The sequence below is a fragment of the Centruroides vittatus genome, unplaced genomic scaffold (genome assembly GCF_030686945.1).
Source record: "Centruroides vittatus isolate TY-2023 unplaced genomic scaffold, ASM3068694v2 contig_1683, whole genome shotgun sequence".
Classification (NCBI taxonomy): domain Eukaryota; kingdom Metazoa; phylum Arthropoda; class Arachnida; order Scorpiones; family Buthidae; genus Centruroides; species Centruroides vittatus.
The window spans coordinates 636060-650585 of record NW_027121024.1 but is presented as its reverse complement, the minus strand read 5'-3'; the positions used below and the strand labels follow the sequence as shown (position 1 = coordinate 650585).

The window sequence follows — 14526 nt, the reverse complement described above, 5'->3', positions numbered from 1 at the left end:
CAAAACACGACTCTAACACCGAAATAACTCCATTTTTTAATTCAAAACCTAATTTTACGCCACTAATTATATGGGGGAAAACAGAATTTAAAAGTTCAAAACATCACATTTTCCACATTAGAAGCTTAGAAAACAGAAAAATTATAGGAAAGGGGTACTCAGTTCGGAAGAAACTGTGAAATTCAAATTGTCAAACAACCTAAAAATTGACTCCACATAAAAAAAAGACCCCATTTTAAAGCCAAGTTTTTAAGATTTACATACATTTTCTGTTATAAAATATTATTATAAAGGAGGAAAGGATATAAAAAAGTTTGCTGTATCAACATAAAATAGTTTCTTGTTTCAAAAGAAATCCATAAAAAATTACTCCCCCCTCTTAAAACCATGATTTACATAAAGTGAGACAGGTGCACAAACAAAACAATTCTTTAAAAATAAGAAAAAGTGTGTAATATCACGAAGTGAACATTATACCCACATTCGACAGTAGAAAATAAAAGAAATTATTTACTTTTTGCTGTTCTCCACCTTCTAGATCTAAAGTACAGCAAAACAGAACGCGCTGCACTGCGAAGAGCAGCGGAGTAACAGACAGAAAATTAAAAAAACAACGGTTTGAATTATCAAAAATCGCTAGAATTTAGATTTCTGATTATAATCTGAAGCATTTTTTAATTTTTTTTGTTATAAATAATCTTAGGAAGTATCATAAAATATAGATAACAGCAACTCGTATCGGTAGGATAAGTGACGTCAATGACCTATTTAAATTCCAAAAACCTGAATGTTAAGCAAATAAATTATCTGTTTTTTTTATCTATTCTCATGACCGTGAATAATCGTAGGAAACTATTTATTTTATTATTATTATTCTTTCCTTTCCATTGTGTAAACGTATCCTGTCGAAGTTGCAGTGATTGCGTAAAAAAAATCCCCTCCGATATACGTACTTGTAAATTGACGAAATTGTACCATTTCCGGTATATCGATCCGTCAGTGCCACCTTAATCACGTGGTAAAGTTTTTCCGTAGCGTCACTTATAGTTCGCGAGCTATGTACTTTGACCTCTAGCGCGAAAACACACCACTCGATGGCGAAAATTTCTAATACCCTCTGCGACCGCTCGGATACTTAATTGAATTGCCAAATATCATCCGTATCGGTTCCATATCAGCCGAGATACGATAAGCTTTCTTTGTGTTACTGTCGGCTTTATGGGAGATGGAGAAGCGTTACGAGCGCTAATGAAGGAACTGATAAGTGTAACCGATTCTATAATTACCTTCTATTGAGACTTCATATTCCGAGTTACGCCCTTTACAACAAAAATGAGGCGTTAACATGGCAATGTTCGGAAAGGGGGGAGCGAGAACGGGACATAACAATGACGTTGATAATGAAGATAGCGAGTCACGTGGCCGTTACCTAAGACCACGTTTTCGTTATCTACGTCCGGCCAGAGGACGTTCAACTGAAAACAGAGGCCGTGAAACAAAATGCTGACACGTCACACCGCGACATTGCCATTGTTTATTGGCACTCCTCTGTTACGAGGCTAATTGGCGGAAATCGAGTAATAACCTCATAGATTTATTATGCTATTATGAAAAAAAGAGCCATAACAATCAACAGAGATGACCTAAATTTTCGTAAACTTGGCGCTCCTTTTCTCATCCCCCCTCTAGTTGCTCTTTATCACTAAATCACCCCGTTTAGATTAACCTTTATTACCTTTATTTGGTCAATCTTCGTGGCCCCATTTCTGTCCAAAGGTGGGATTTTTAACCGTAACCCAACCCTAGAACACGAATGGGCCCAATTTATGGCAGCTTAACTTCCTACAGACGACGTAATTTCGAGGAAACGTGCGGCGGGGACGTTAATAACTAGAAAATCTTAAAATATACATAAATATACGAAGGATGCCAATCGATAAAAGTGAGGAGGGGAAAACTAACAAGAAACACAAAACATCCAGCCATCACAGTCGGCATGGCTGCTACCATACAACCCAATCGATTCCTAGCTGATAAACGTTTCGATAAAACAGACTAGTCCTCTCCTCCTCCATCCCACCATCTCTATAAATATACACATCATACCCAAATCATCAAACTTTCCCCATTGCGAAGGGCCATCTCCTGGTGAATGACTTTCACTTTGCAATTTTTTCTGTTTTTTTCCTTCCAGGTGAAAGAAAACTGCAAAGTAAGGATCTTTTCTGAAATTCTCGCACAAGAACCAGAATTGCATCTTGGTGGAGTTGCATGTTTTCTAGGGAATGGTTTAAAATTGATTTCTTCTTTTACCTTCAATGATTCGCAGATTGTCTTTAAAGTATGGCAAATTGACCCCGTTACGATGTTAAAAATACCCTAAAATTCTTAAAAATACCCTTAAAAAATGCTTTACAGTACTGAAATTTAGTGCAAAAACTGGCACTTTGCACGTTTTTGAATGGTGGGTTTCCTTTGTAAGATGGAATCTTAGTGAGAAGCGAGTGTGTTTTAAGAATTAAAAGAGCATTTTCGGAGAATTAAGAACACTTGTCATATTTAAATCGAATTTTTACAATTGAAAAGTGTATTTTTTAAATCGAATTTTTACAATTGAAAAGTGTATTTTTAAAACTGTTAGAACAGTCTTTCAAAATCAAGAGAACTGAGGCAAGACTGCCCACTGTTTTGGGCTCTCCCGCTCTTAATTCCTAAAAGCGAGTGTATATTCCTATAAAAAAATGCTTTTAACATAATGAGGATCATCTTTAAATAACAAAGAATTAATTTTATGACGATAAACAGTTTCACCAACCACAAAAACTCTGGTAAATTTCATCAGAAGTGCAATTTTTTTGGGGTTCAAAAAAAACACATCCACACCAATCCAAGAAGTCAAAATTCACAATTATCGTCCATCTAACAAAGTCCAAACAACCCTAATATGGATTGTAGGACATTTCCCCCCTAAAAATTTTTCCAGACTGAAGCTATTAAGTTAACAAGATAAAGCAAAAGAAATTCAATTAACGTTGAAGAAACGCAATTCCCAATTCTCACCACTAATAAACACAAAATATACAAAACAGATCGTTACAGTTTCCATTCGGGAGGTTTTAATCATGGACAAAATTCCCCAAACAACCCGGTCGTTGCCATTTTCGTGAACTGTCACGCGTTAAATACGCTTCCGTCACATACAAAGAAGCTGAGGAAGATCGAAATTTGGAAGGGGGAGGAGAAAAGCCGCTCGTAATCAAGATTCTGTCCCCTGTAATTACCTCCCCCCACTGCGTTTCACGTTACCGGATGACGTGTACAAGAAAATGCCATCTTTCTTTTAATAACGTCCGTCACGAGGACATCACGTTGAATGGTAACACTTTAATACGTCCGAAAGTCAAATCGAGTTAAAGTGTAGGAAATTACAGGGAGGGAGCATTGCACACGACAAGAAGAAACTTAACTTTCCTCTCCCCTACTTGCGCGCCTTTTTCCCAATTTGGAAAGAATAAAATAAAAGAAAAAAAGCAAAAATCTTGATGGTTTTCACGTGTCAAACCAAAGTTTAAAATTTTTTTTTACTTTACAACCGTAATAGGGATTGCTTTCAACGCAATTTTTGTTAAGATTTTCCGAAAATTGTGTGGATGCAACGCGAATTTTTCAGGATTTTTTTAAAAATTTCGCCACAAAAGTTGATATTTTTACACTTTTCAGTCGTATACTCTTACATTTTACGACTCTCCTGAAGGTCCTTATCATTAAAAGATCCTCTTAATTTAGAAACAATTTGATGATGAGGCTCATTTAATTGTCAGTGTTAAGCTCGCCTAAGATTAGATAATTTTGGAGGCATTTTAGAAGAAGATCTTTTTAAAATCTCCTAAAGTTCCTCTTAATTTAGCAATTAAAATGATCCTCATCATCAAATTCTTTCTAGTGTTAAGCTCGCCTAAAGATTAGATAATTTTGGAGGCATTTTAGAGGGCCTCAGTGATGAGGATCTTATGACTGATCTTTTTAAATCGCCTTTAATTTTGGAAGAATTTAATGAGAGAATCTTTTTAAAGGTTCTCTTAATTCTAAAGATCCTCCTGAGGATCATCTAAATCCATATTAAATCCATATACAACTGAAAAGATTTAATTTTATAATTAATTTCCATTGTATTTTATAATTAATTTCCATTGTACTTTTATGAAATTTTTTGGAAAAATATTTTATCTAGTCTTAATTTTTATGTTTGTTTTATTTCTAATCTGTGCAATCATTTCTAAAAAGCCTCTTATCAAAAATGATTCATCAGTTCTCAAGAATGGAATATTATATCATTACATAGCAACAGAACTGCAATTTTCTCAGAATGGAGAGCTTATTTATAGAAAATTATTGTAAATATCAAACAAAAACCTTTCACTTTATAAAAATTAGCCTTTAAAACCATAAAACAAGCCTTAGTTTTGCAGTTCAAGGCTTCAGTTTAAAGGAGCACTTTCTAATAAAGCCTTATTCTGCTTTAAAATAGAGATTCAGAGCGTGCTTTAACGCAGAGTAAGAGTTTATTTTGAAGATTTTCACCTGCTTATTGTTATTTATTGTGTTAAATTAAAAATTACACTTCATTCAAGCAAGAAACAGACTTTGGATTTGCTACAAAACACTGATTCACACTTCATAATCACAACATTAACCTTTAAACAACAGTTACAGGTGTCAACCTGTAACTGAATTAACAGTAAATATCCTTTGTTTGGGTTTTTAAACAGGAAATACCTTTAAACCCTTGCATATTCACTTACAATACTGCAAAAATAAGCAATATTTTGCAAATAAATCCTTTCTATAAATATAATGATGATCACATAGGAAGGTTATGTTTTATATATTTTTTAAATTTATTATTATTGTATGCAGAAAAATAAAAGTTTTCGTGCAGCATACATGGCGACATACGTGGCGGAAAAATTGAATATTTGACTTTATTACACAAGAACAAGGTAACTTCTAAATTAATTTTTGGCAAAATATATAATATTACCTTGTTCCGTAGCACATCAAATAGTACTTTTTAGTAGTATTTGATAAATGTATATTAGGAAGTACAAGACATTATAAATATTGTATTGTTTAATTAAAATTTACATTGTTTCAAGCCTGCAATTTGTAAACATAAAATTAGCACTTTAAAAAGGAATTACAAGTTTTTAACACATTTAGGATTAAAAACGTCGTTAAATTGTATAGAAAATTAACTAATAACTGCGATAATTTAACCATAATTAATAAACAAACAAATTTTTACAGGAGAATAGCAAGCACTGCCTTGCAGCTGTCTTGCCAAACCCCCATACTTCAGCTGAAAACAGATGGCCAAAAACGGTTAAAACTCGGCTTCACAAACTAATTACAGCTCGAATTTTACTTAAAACATTTCAAAAACACAAAATTTCTCAATAATTCGGTACAATTTTAACGATTTTAACTCCACGCATTGTTAAATTGGCAACACTTCAATTTCAAGAAAGACCGTTAATTCAAAATTCAAATTTTCAAACTTTTTTTATATTTGGCCGCTAGAGGAGCTTCTCTAAACATTTATTATCGCATAAATTAATCTCATAGCCCAAATTTAGCGCAATTTTTTGTTTTTTTTTTAATTTCGAACAAAATTGATTTAAATAAATGCGGCTACAGAACCGTAAAGTTTAATTAATTAAAAGTGATAAAAATTTTTGTTAAGAGGAACTCTCGCTTTCACTCCATTCTCTTCTAACGTGTAATTGTGACCAAAAATAGAAAATCTGTATTAATCTAATGGTTCATTATTAGTCTTTAATGCCACATCATCGACAGAAAATGATTGATGAGTTGCTCTCTTCCATAAAAATGGGAGAATTTCAGAAAGTTTTTGACATTTTCTGACGTGACAGGAAATGGACGATGAACTAGCCTTATACGGAAGAAATATAATATATATAATAATAATAATAATAATTTAATAAATTTTTCGGGACTTTATTACTTTAAACGATTCTAAATTGATTTAATGCTGCAGTGACGTTACAAAATTCCCCTTTTCTCCTTCCTATCGTTATGAAATTGCGATGTATCGTGACGTTACCATTAAATCTTTAATTTAGCATAAAAATAACATTAATATTTATAAATATGTGCGACATTGTATTAAAAACTTTTCCTTTTATACGATTATCCTTATAACCACACCCCAGGAGCGAAGATTAAGTTTTAAGTAGGCCTATATATAGTCGAACCTCTGAACGACGGACAATAGAAGGAACATAAAATGGCCGTGGTTGAAGGTTACTTTGCATGCGAGAAATCTGAAAAAACAGAGGTAGTCGTTATCGCAGGTTCGACCGTATTGTAACAAAAAAAAACAACTTTATGTCTCGAAACGATTTAATTGCACTGGAAAATGGCAAAATTGCCAAACAATCGACTGTAGAGAACGTAAATATATATTTGCACACCTGCAAACAGGATGTGGTCGTATACCTACGTCTCCCCCAAGGTCACAATTGCCATGGAGACCAAGCTAGACGTCACGTGATCGAAGACGAAAAGAAGGGGGGACATTTCGGTCAAACTTCTGCTACGAGGGATGAATTTTTAACGATGACGATGCATTTGTTACAGTATGGCGACTCGGATAAAAATCCATAAAATGGCAATAAGGGAAATTATACACCGGACATAAAACCTGCGCTGTATGACGTTCTTGTCCTTGAACGTGAGTCCGTGGAACATTTTAACTACTTATTTCCGGTCACTTAGATGTTCGTCGAGCATAGGTTAAAGCGTAAAAGAGTCCCGTCCATTAAATATACTCTAGTGAAAACATTGTCTTGTTGCCTTCTCTTAAAAAAGGTTAATCCCTGGTCATTAGTGTGCCATAAAAACGGGTTTTTTTAAAACTAGTGCTGTTGAAAGATTTATACGCAAGCATCCCCTTTCTAGAGTTTTCTACTTGGTCTGACACATCACTTTTAAACTCCTTACATTTTCTATATTCGTGGGCGTAAATCATCTATAATGCCTTATATACAGGGTGGCTTACAGTTTATATCTGTATATAATGGCTTGCAAAGGTCTGTGGATCGTACAGGTATCGATCTAACTGTATGTAAGACGTTATCTATGGTTATATTCAACTTAGGGCCTCACATTTCTACATATGTCATTTTATGATAGAGGATCTGTTGTACGTTATAGGGCCTCACATTTTTACATGTATCATTCATAATGTGGTAGAAAGGAAGAGCCTGTTATATGTTAAAGCTTAGAGCCACAACAAACAAGAAATACATGAGAGAATGGCACTTTATGCGCCATTGCGAAGTTCCCTTCAAATGTAAAAGAAGCCATTTGTAAGTTTTTTTTAAATATCAATTTTAATTTGATATTCTTACGTTTGTAGGAATCTGTAAAATTATAAATTAATTCGTTTTACAGGTGCTGAAACTCACTTTATGACAATACCTGAACTAAATGCACTCAAAGATTTGGAAGTAATCTTTGAAGGTTTCATTCAGTAATAATATTAAGGTATCAGAAAAGAGATTATGGACAGAAGAGAAGGATAATACAAAGTCAATTGGTCATGGATAATAGAGTTAAAGGAACCTGTTCCAGAGAAGAAAAAAATAAGAATGGCAGCTTTAGAAAAATTGCAAAATTAATATTTAAACACTAACAGAAATTTAAAAAAATCGATAAAAATTTGCTGGCGAAGGTTGTTGCTGGAGTTTCTTGGCATTCTTTGTTTTCATCCTCAGTAATTGCTATCCTTTACCTCTAAATCTTCACGTCAGTTCGGGAGATATTCAGAGGACGGGGCCATATCTTATGAATCAATGGTACAACTTTTCTGAAAATTTATAGAAATATTTCCCCTAACACAGAAACCTCTCTTGTCAAAAATTTCTGAAATTTTGACAAGATACATGAGTTATTAAGCTTCAAAGTGAGTGAAAAAAGTCGTGCCCCGACACGCACTAACAATCTTACATACAGAAGAAACCCCCAAACTTTTTGCATAACAGCCAGGAAGATAGAAAATAAATAAAACTGTGATGCAGGCATGGGGAAGAAAGGGCTTCGCTTCGTTCTTTGATAACAGTTATTGCCGCGAGTGGAGATTTGGTGCTTTAATTTCAGAAAAACCAAATTAGTGTCGGTGATGTAGTTTGCAAATAAAACACTATTAAATGCTATTCGATTCGGCTAAGTCGGCTGTATCAGAATTCAGTCAGGTGAAGAAACTTCATCCATTAACAGAGGGGGGAGATCAGCCCGAAACGAGATTTGTTCCTATAAATGCCATCTGATTGCTTGTAAGACCTGTTGCTCTTAGAAATATTTACACTGCTAACTTTCAAATACTTTTTTTCTTAATTAAACGGCACAAAATACCTTTTGAAATCGGTTAAACAAACCGTTAATAAAATTTCCAAGCGGTTAACGGTTTGTTTAACCGCTTAAAAAACCGTTTAAATTGCATTATAATTTTGTTTTTAAATTATCGCTCGTATCTCGAAATTATTAAGATTTTCTCGAACCATTCTAAGAAATTCGAATGCACGACAGAGGTTTAATAACACGCCATAATTAAATTTAAAAAATACCTTAACGCTTTCACAAAATACGTACACGCGAGTAACGAGCGCGATTGAAACTACTTAATCTTGGGTGTGGTAGTTTTTTCTGTTACGCCAGATAAGTTGTTCGACGTTAGTCCTTGCCATCGGTCAACATCGTTTATCATAAACTTCGCTTCTGAGGTTAAAAACTTTCTCGGATTTTGCCCCCCAGCGTGAAGCAAATTGGGTGGTAAAAGTCGTCGGATTTTTTATTACTATCAACAGAGAAAAATAACGTGTAGCTGTTTGGGTTTATACTCTTTACAAAGAAAGTTAATGCAATTCTCAATGTACCCTTATTTCTTACACCGCTGTGTGTCATTGTCGGTATCTTTTGTAAGGAGCACATGAAAGGGAAATATGTTGCAGCGTCTTTTTTTTTCTTTTAGTTAAGTCATACAGAATCTCTTCGTAACACCAGAAAGAAGCAAAAAAACATATGCAGAGTTCTTAATTAAAAAGCCCTCTTCTTAATAAACAACGCCCACTACTGGCCGGATGAATAAAACCACGAACACTACGGCTTTTCCGTGTGGAGTTTTCCGGGTTTCTTCAGGTTTGCAACACCACAAAGGGCTCACTTTCCGTACAGAAAGTCTTCGAGTGGCACCCCTCGGCAGATCGCCCACGTATCGTGTTACCGCATATAATCTTAATGAACAAAAGTTTTAAAATCCCCTTCCCATCGTCACAAGTACCAACCAGGATCGGGGGGGGGCAAAAAACCCGATTTTGAAGGTACCGGTGTGCTATGAGAACAATTCCACGTAAGGTACATGTCGGAAGTCGTTTACGAGCCACGCGTCAGCTTAAAGACTCGAAGCTGCAACACCCGGGGTGAGATTGCTCCCCCGATACTACAGTAGTGACGACGAATAACCCTCTTAAACTTCGCTCTATAAACATATAGTATAGGGGGTGCATAGTAGTAAGGCACGCATTTAAGTTTATCTTGAATCAATATAAGTTCTATCGATCGGGGTCGACGAAAGTGGAGAAGTTCCATTTTCGTCGCTGGTCGTATCGTTTTAGTGGGCCTCGCACAAAGTTATCATTAACAAAATAGGAGAAATGTTTAGATAATGAGAAAAGCAAGCCAGGCAGAACAAATACGGGATGGGTTGTAGATTGTGGACAGGTCTGCATCGTTTGTCACTCTTGTCACCAGTAAACCGCTCGGGAGTTGTGCAGACTTATAAACACGCCTGCTAATGGCCGACGCAAAATTACTATTATGAGAATATCTTCCTTCATTAAAGGCATAAGAGGTATATCCTCTTTGGCATATTGGGTTACCGCATGCTGAGTAACTCCTCTCTTTCAATTCTTTCGCTCCCTAAATATGAATAAAGTTTCCAAAAAATGTAAGAAAAGTTACTAAATTCTGTGCTGTACACACACTGAAAAATTGCTGAGTAATTTACAAATTTAATTATACACCGCCATTTTTTTTTAAGTAACACACTTTTAAGTTTCTTAAAACGCGTGTGGCTGCTTAATGCCTAGGCGACATATCCAGTTGTTTCCTTCCTGCTGCATGTCCTACACGAAATGAAGACGAAGATAAATCAACATTACCAGAAAATACGATACAATCTTGCAAATATACGAGAGAAAGTCACCACACTTAGAATTAAAACAGATACAATCGTACGCACGTGCACAAATGTAACAATATTGAAAACGGAACGAGATTACTCGCAAATTTCACGACATCAGCCGGTTCATGGCGTACTGTACCCTCGATTTACTTAAAATCGCATGTTTTAGAATGCGCGTAAAGGGGCCAACCCCTTTAAGCACGCCATAAAACCACGTAAGCTCTGGGACATTTTGACATTCCAAGAATGAAACGGACATAAATCTTAAAACTGAATTTGTTACTGTAGAAGTATAAATGAATTATTGTAGTGCTAGTAAGTTATTATTGGCTATTGCAGTTGTGCTCAGGGGTGTTAGATGTATCGTCGCTTGGCTTGCTTCCAAATGACTATGTGGTGCATTGAATGTCGGGAAATGTCCCAAACTATGTTATCCAGAGTAACATGATCCATAACACCACTTTTCTTACTCCAGCGGGAGTCGAGGCAACAATGGGAATTTCACATGGATTATTTTAATATTAAAATAAATATGTTAATAGATAAAAATTACTGATTTATAAATAACATACTCAGCAGAATAATAGACAGAAATATTACTTTATAGCCCTCATAAACGAATTTCTAGAGACGATAAACGATTCAACTCCAGCTGTTACCTGTCATTGCATCAACGTCTGTGTACACTTATCTACTAGGAACACATCAATGTGGAAACTAGCAAAATTTCCTCATTTTTTTATTACGTGCTTAAGTGTATAATTTTCTTATTTACAAAGATAAAATTCTGTCATATATATATTTCCTCTCCCGCACAGAAATCAATCTTTATCGCTGTCGCTTTCGGATAAAATTTCAAAAAATAAACCCACTCCTATCGTGCGATTTAGGGGAACCCCTTAATCGTTAATACGTATCCAGATTGGTATAGCGTGCAAAAATAGCACAGAGCCTCAAGCGGGGGAGAGAGACAGAGATGATGATCATGAAAAAAAATCGCTAGACGATATCGCGTAGCGACTTGCGCGTATCGAAGCTCGCGTCGCTGCCGAGGAAATTATGCAAAATGATGATGAAAATTTGATTTAAATCATGATTTGTTTAAGTTACAACTACCGAGAATTTTAAATTAATTCAATTCATAATTATTTAAATAAAATGCCATTTAACTGAATGACTACAACTTAAGAACATCTGTATTATCTTAAACAAGCGAGGCAGGAAGCGGTTAAGTCATTCGACGATAATATCCTCTCTCTCTTTCGCTCTCTCTCGCTCGCTACCTTATCAAACTGATGAGAGGATGTGTGCAAAAGAACAAACCGTTCGATGACATCACCAGAAACATCATTTCTTCAATGACCTTTACTTCTCTTCCTGTCCAAGCCGGTCCACTTCCATTTACAGGTACGTACAATGGAGAATACGATACTAACGTATCGATCCTGTGCCACTCACGACCGTGCAGTGGAATAATCCCGACATTCAGCTTCCGAATTGTGCTCTTAATCGCTTATTTCTCCACTTCTTCGGGTGTAAAAACATAATTAAATTTTTATTAATAAAGCGATTTTTATGCGGAGAGGATGAAGATGGGTTGAAAGGTCTTGGATGAAACTTCATCTTTTCTCCCTCCTCCCTCCTGTAGTGTTTGCTTTTATGCTTTTTAAAATCAGCTTTCCACTATCAGAAGAACCTCTACCGCAATTAATTAGTACGTTAAGTGAAACCGAGCCATCAACAGTCCGAATCTTTCGCTGTGTACCCAATTTCACCAATGTTTAAAACCCACAAAAACTAGTGCTCTTTTTATAACCTCGTACGCGTGTGGTCCTCATAAAGCACGCGGCTTAATGGGAAAATTGTAGTTTAGACTTACCTGCTTGCACTACACGGGATAAGACCCTCTTAGAAAGCCATTATGTAGGATGTAAGACCCTCATAGAAGTCTATTACAGCGAATAACTCCCTAGGAAATCAGTTTTACAGGGTTAAATCCATTAATATTTATTAAGTTTGAGTTGCTGCGCTGCTCAGAATTTCATTATAAGTTAAAGAAATTCCGGTAATAAGCTGGCTGATATCATTTTTTAGTCTAGTAGAAAATTGCATGTTTTATCGCTAAAGTTTCCCCGTGTTTTTTCTTTTTTTTAAATAATATTAAAATGCCAATCATAGTAAAGTGACTTCTGCTAGTAATAAAAACTTCATTTGTCCTTAATGATAGGGTTTATTGAATCAATCATACACGATCAGTAAGTAAGACCTTCTTCCAGTTTTATAGCCAGCTTTTGGAAGTCATAACCGCTTAACTGTTCATCTACTTAATATATCGAGTAAAAATTCCATCCAAGTAGTGCTTATATAACCGAATTAGTCTCATACAAAAGTCATTTGTACAGATTTTATTAGAATTAAACTAAGAAAATTGTAATTCGGCGCCACCACGTGGAATTTTAATTCAATATTGAAACAGAAAGCAGTTACGTTAAACTATAATAATCTTTCAATTACTTATATACTCATCCATCCGTTGCGATTTACAATGATGGTGTGGCATTATAATTAAACAAAATGAATATTATCGATTAAAAGTTTTAATTATTTCTTAGAAATTTAAACGTTCGTTACTTATATTTTACTTTTATTTATAATATTTGGGCCGATAACGTTTTAATTCGTAAAAAAAACGGCGCGATCTAACGTGTAGTCGGTTAATAAAAGAGAATTAAAAAAAAATCCCAAACAGCGGGGCCTTTTCAAACAGAACAGTCAACGGACGCCATAGGGTACAGTCAACGAAGCATGTTTCAATGTGATACAAGTCCATGCTCTCAACTCTTTGGCCATGTAGCTCTACCTTGCCAGACAAAGGAACGTCAAGTAAAGAAATCAATAAAGTTGCTACAGAGAAAGAGGTTTGCTCCTAAGATGGGGAGGTTCTCAGACTTGGATGCTGTAAACAGGCTCGAAGGCTTACACAACTTAAAAGCGAATCGTCACGTGATGATTTGTGGTTGGTATTAGGTCAACACGGCTTTTAAAGATCTGATGTTTGTCCGGTTGATGAGGCGAAGCGGTTTTTATTTTCTAGTCGCTTGTTTGCCAAATATTTAAGACGTTTTGCTTCACTCGAACAGCTTCATTTTTCACGAAAATTGCTCCGAAATGTTCGTTAACGTCAGAAAATAAAGGAGAAAAATGTAAAAATGAAGCTGCAACAATGTCGCGAATCGACGTTATCCCGGGGTTTGAAGTGGCTACGCGATGTGAGAGTTTAAACGAAAAATCGCTGTGCCACTCGGGAATTAAATCTAAACAAGAGGTTGATTTATGTGTACCGCGTACGCTATAACCGAACACGAGAAGAATGAGAATGAAACATAATCCAATCCGAGCCCGGAAGGAATTACATAATCCAAAAAAAAAACTTATAATATTATAACCGAAAGCTTTCACGTGTGAGATTACGAGATGTTCTCGAATCTCACCCTCCCTCCCCCGAAACATCACGAAACCACGGATTTAATATTTTCACCGGTGGGGTAGCAGACTGTACCGGTACACACTATACATCAAACGTACGTCATACGCGCTGGTAACGGCGTAAAGACGTCGTCACAACAGCTGTTACGCCGAGCAGAACGGTTTTGCCGGGACGGGGGAATATCCCCTAGACTAAATCCTACCAACAAATCAAAGAGGGGAAAAAGCACTTACCACAGCTAACACAGTTGGCCAGGGTATACAAAACGACAATAGTCAAAACCAGCTTGTGCCTGTCTAGTAAGCAGTTCGTGCACATCCTTGCGTAGTACCGTGTGCTGCACATCTGATACACCAATGTGTATACAACCACTGCTTCGTCACCGGCAACGAAGCCGGATGACGAGCTGGACTCGATGTTATTGTTACGAGGTCTAGTTTCAACCGAGGTTGAAGTTTTCACAGATTACATTCACTACCATTTGCTTGATGCTCTTCCCTCGCTGGCTTACTGGGTAGTGCTCGTCTGACTGGCAGTTTTCCCACCTCTCTCCTGATCACGTGGCTCCAGCGAGGGATGGCGGGTACTTGACTACGTCGCCATCTCTCTGTTATTCTCAGTACTGCAGCTATGCGCGACACCTGTCTCGGGTTAACGTCCCTACTCGCTCCACCTGGATTATCTTCCACTACAGGATAATCGTTCGAGGAGCTGGAATTCGTATTCTTTTTTTCTTTCCACTCCCTTCCCACCTTTTTACGCATTATCGAGTAAA

The 14526-nt window shown here is 36.1% G+C and overlaps 1 protein-coding gene across 1 annotated transcript in view; it reads right to left on the bottom strand.

Moving 5' to 3' along the window:
- LOC136969016 (uncharacterized) overlaps window positions 1–14308 on the bottom strand; it is a 150173-nt gene extending 135865 nt beyond the window's left edge. The window contains exon 1 of the mRNA XM_067263091.1: window positions 13985–14308. Within this exon, the coding sequence (XP_067119192.1) occupies window positions 13985–14096 (112 nt within the window). The 5' untranslated portion in view covers window positions 14097–14308. The remainder of the gene's footprint in view (window positions 1–13984) is intronic.
- Between the last annotated feature and the right edge of the window lie 218 nt (window positions 14309–14526).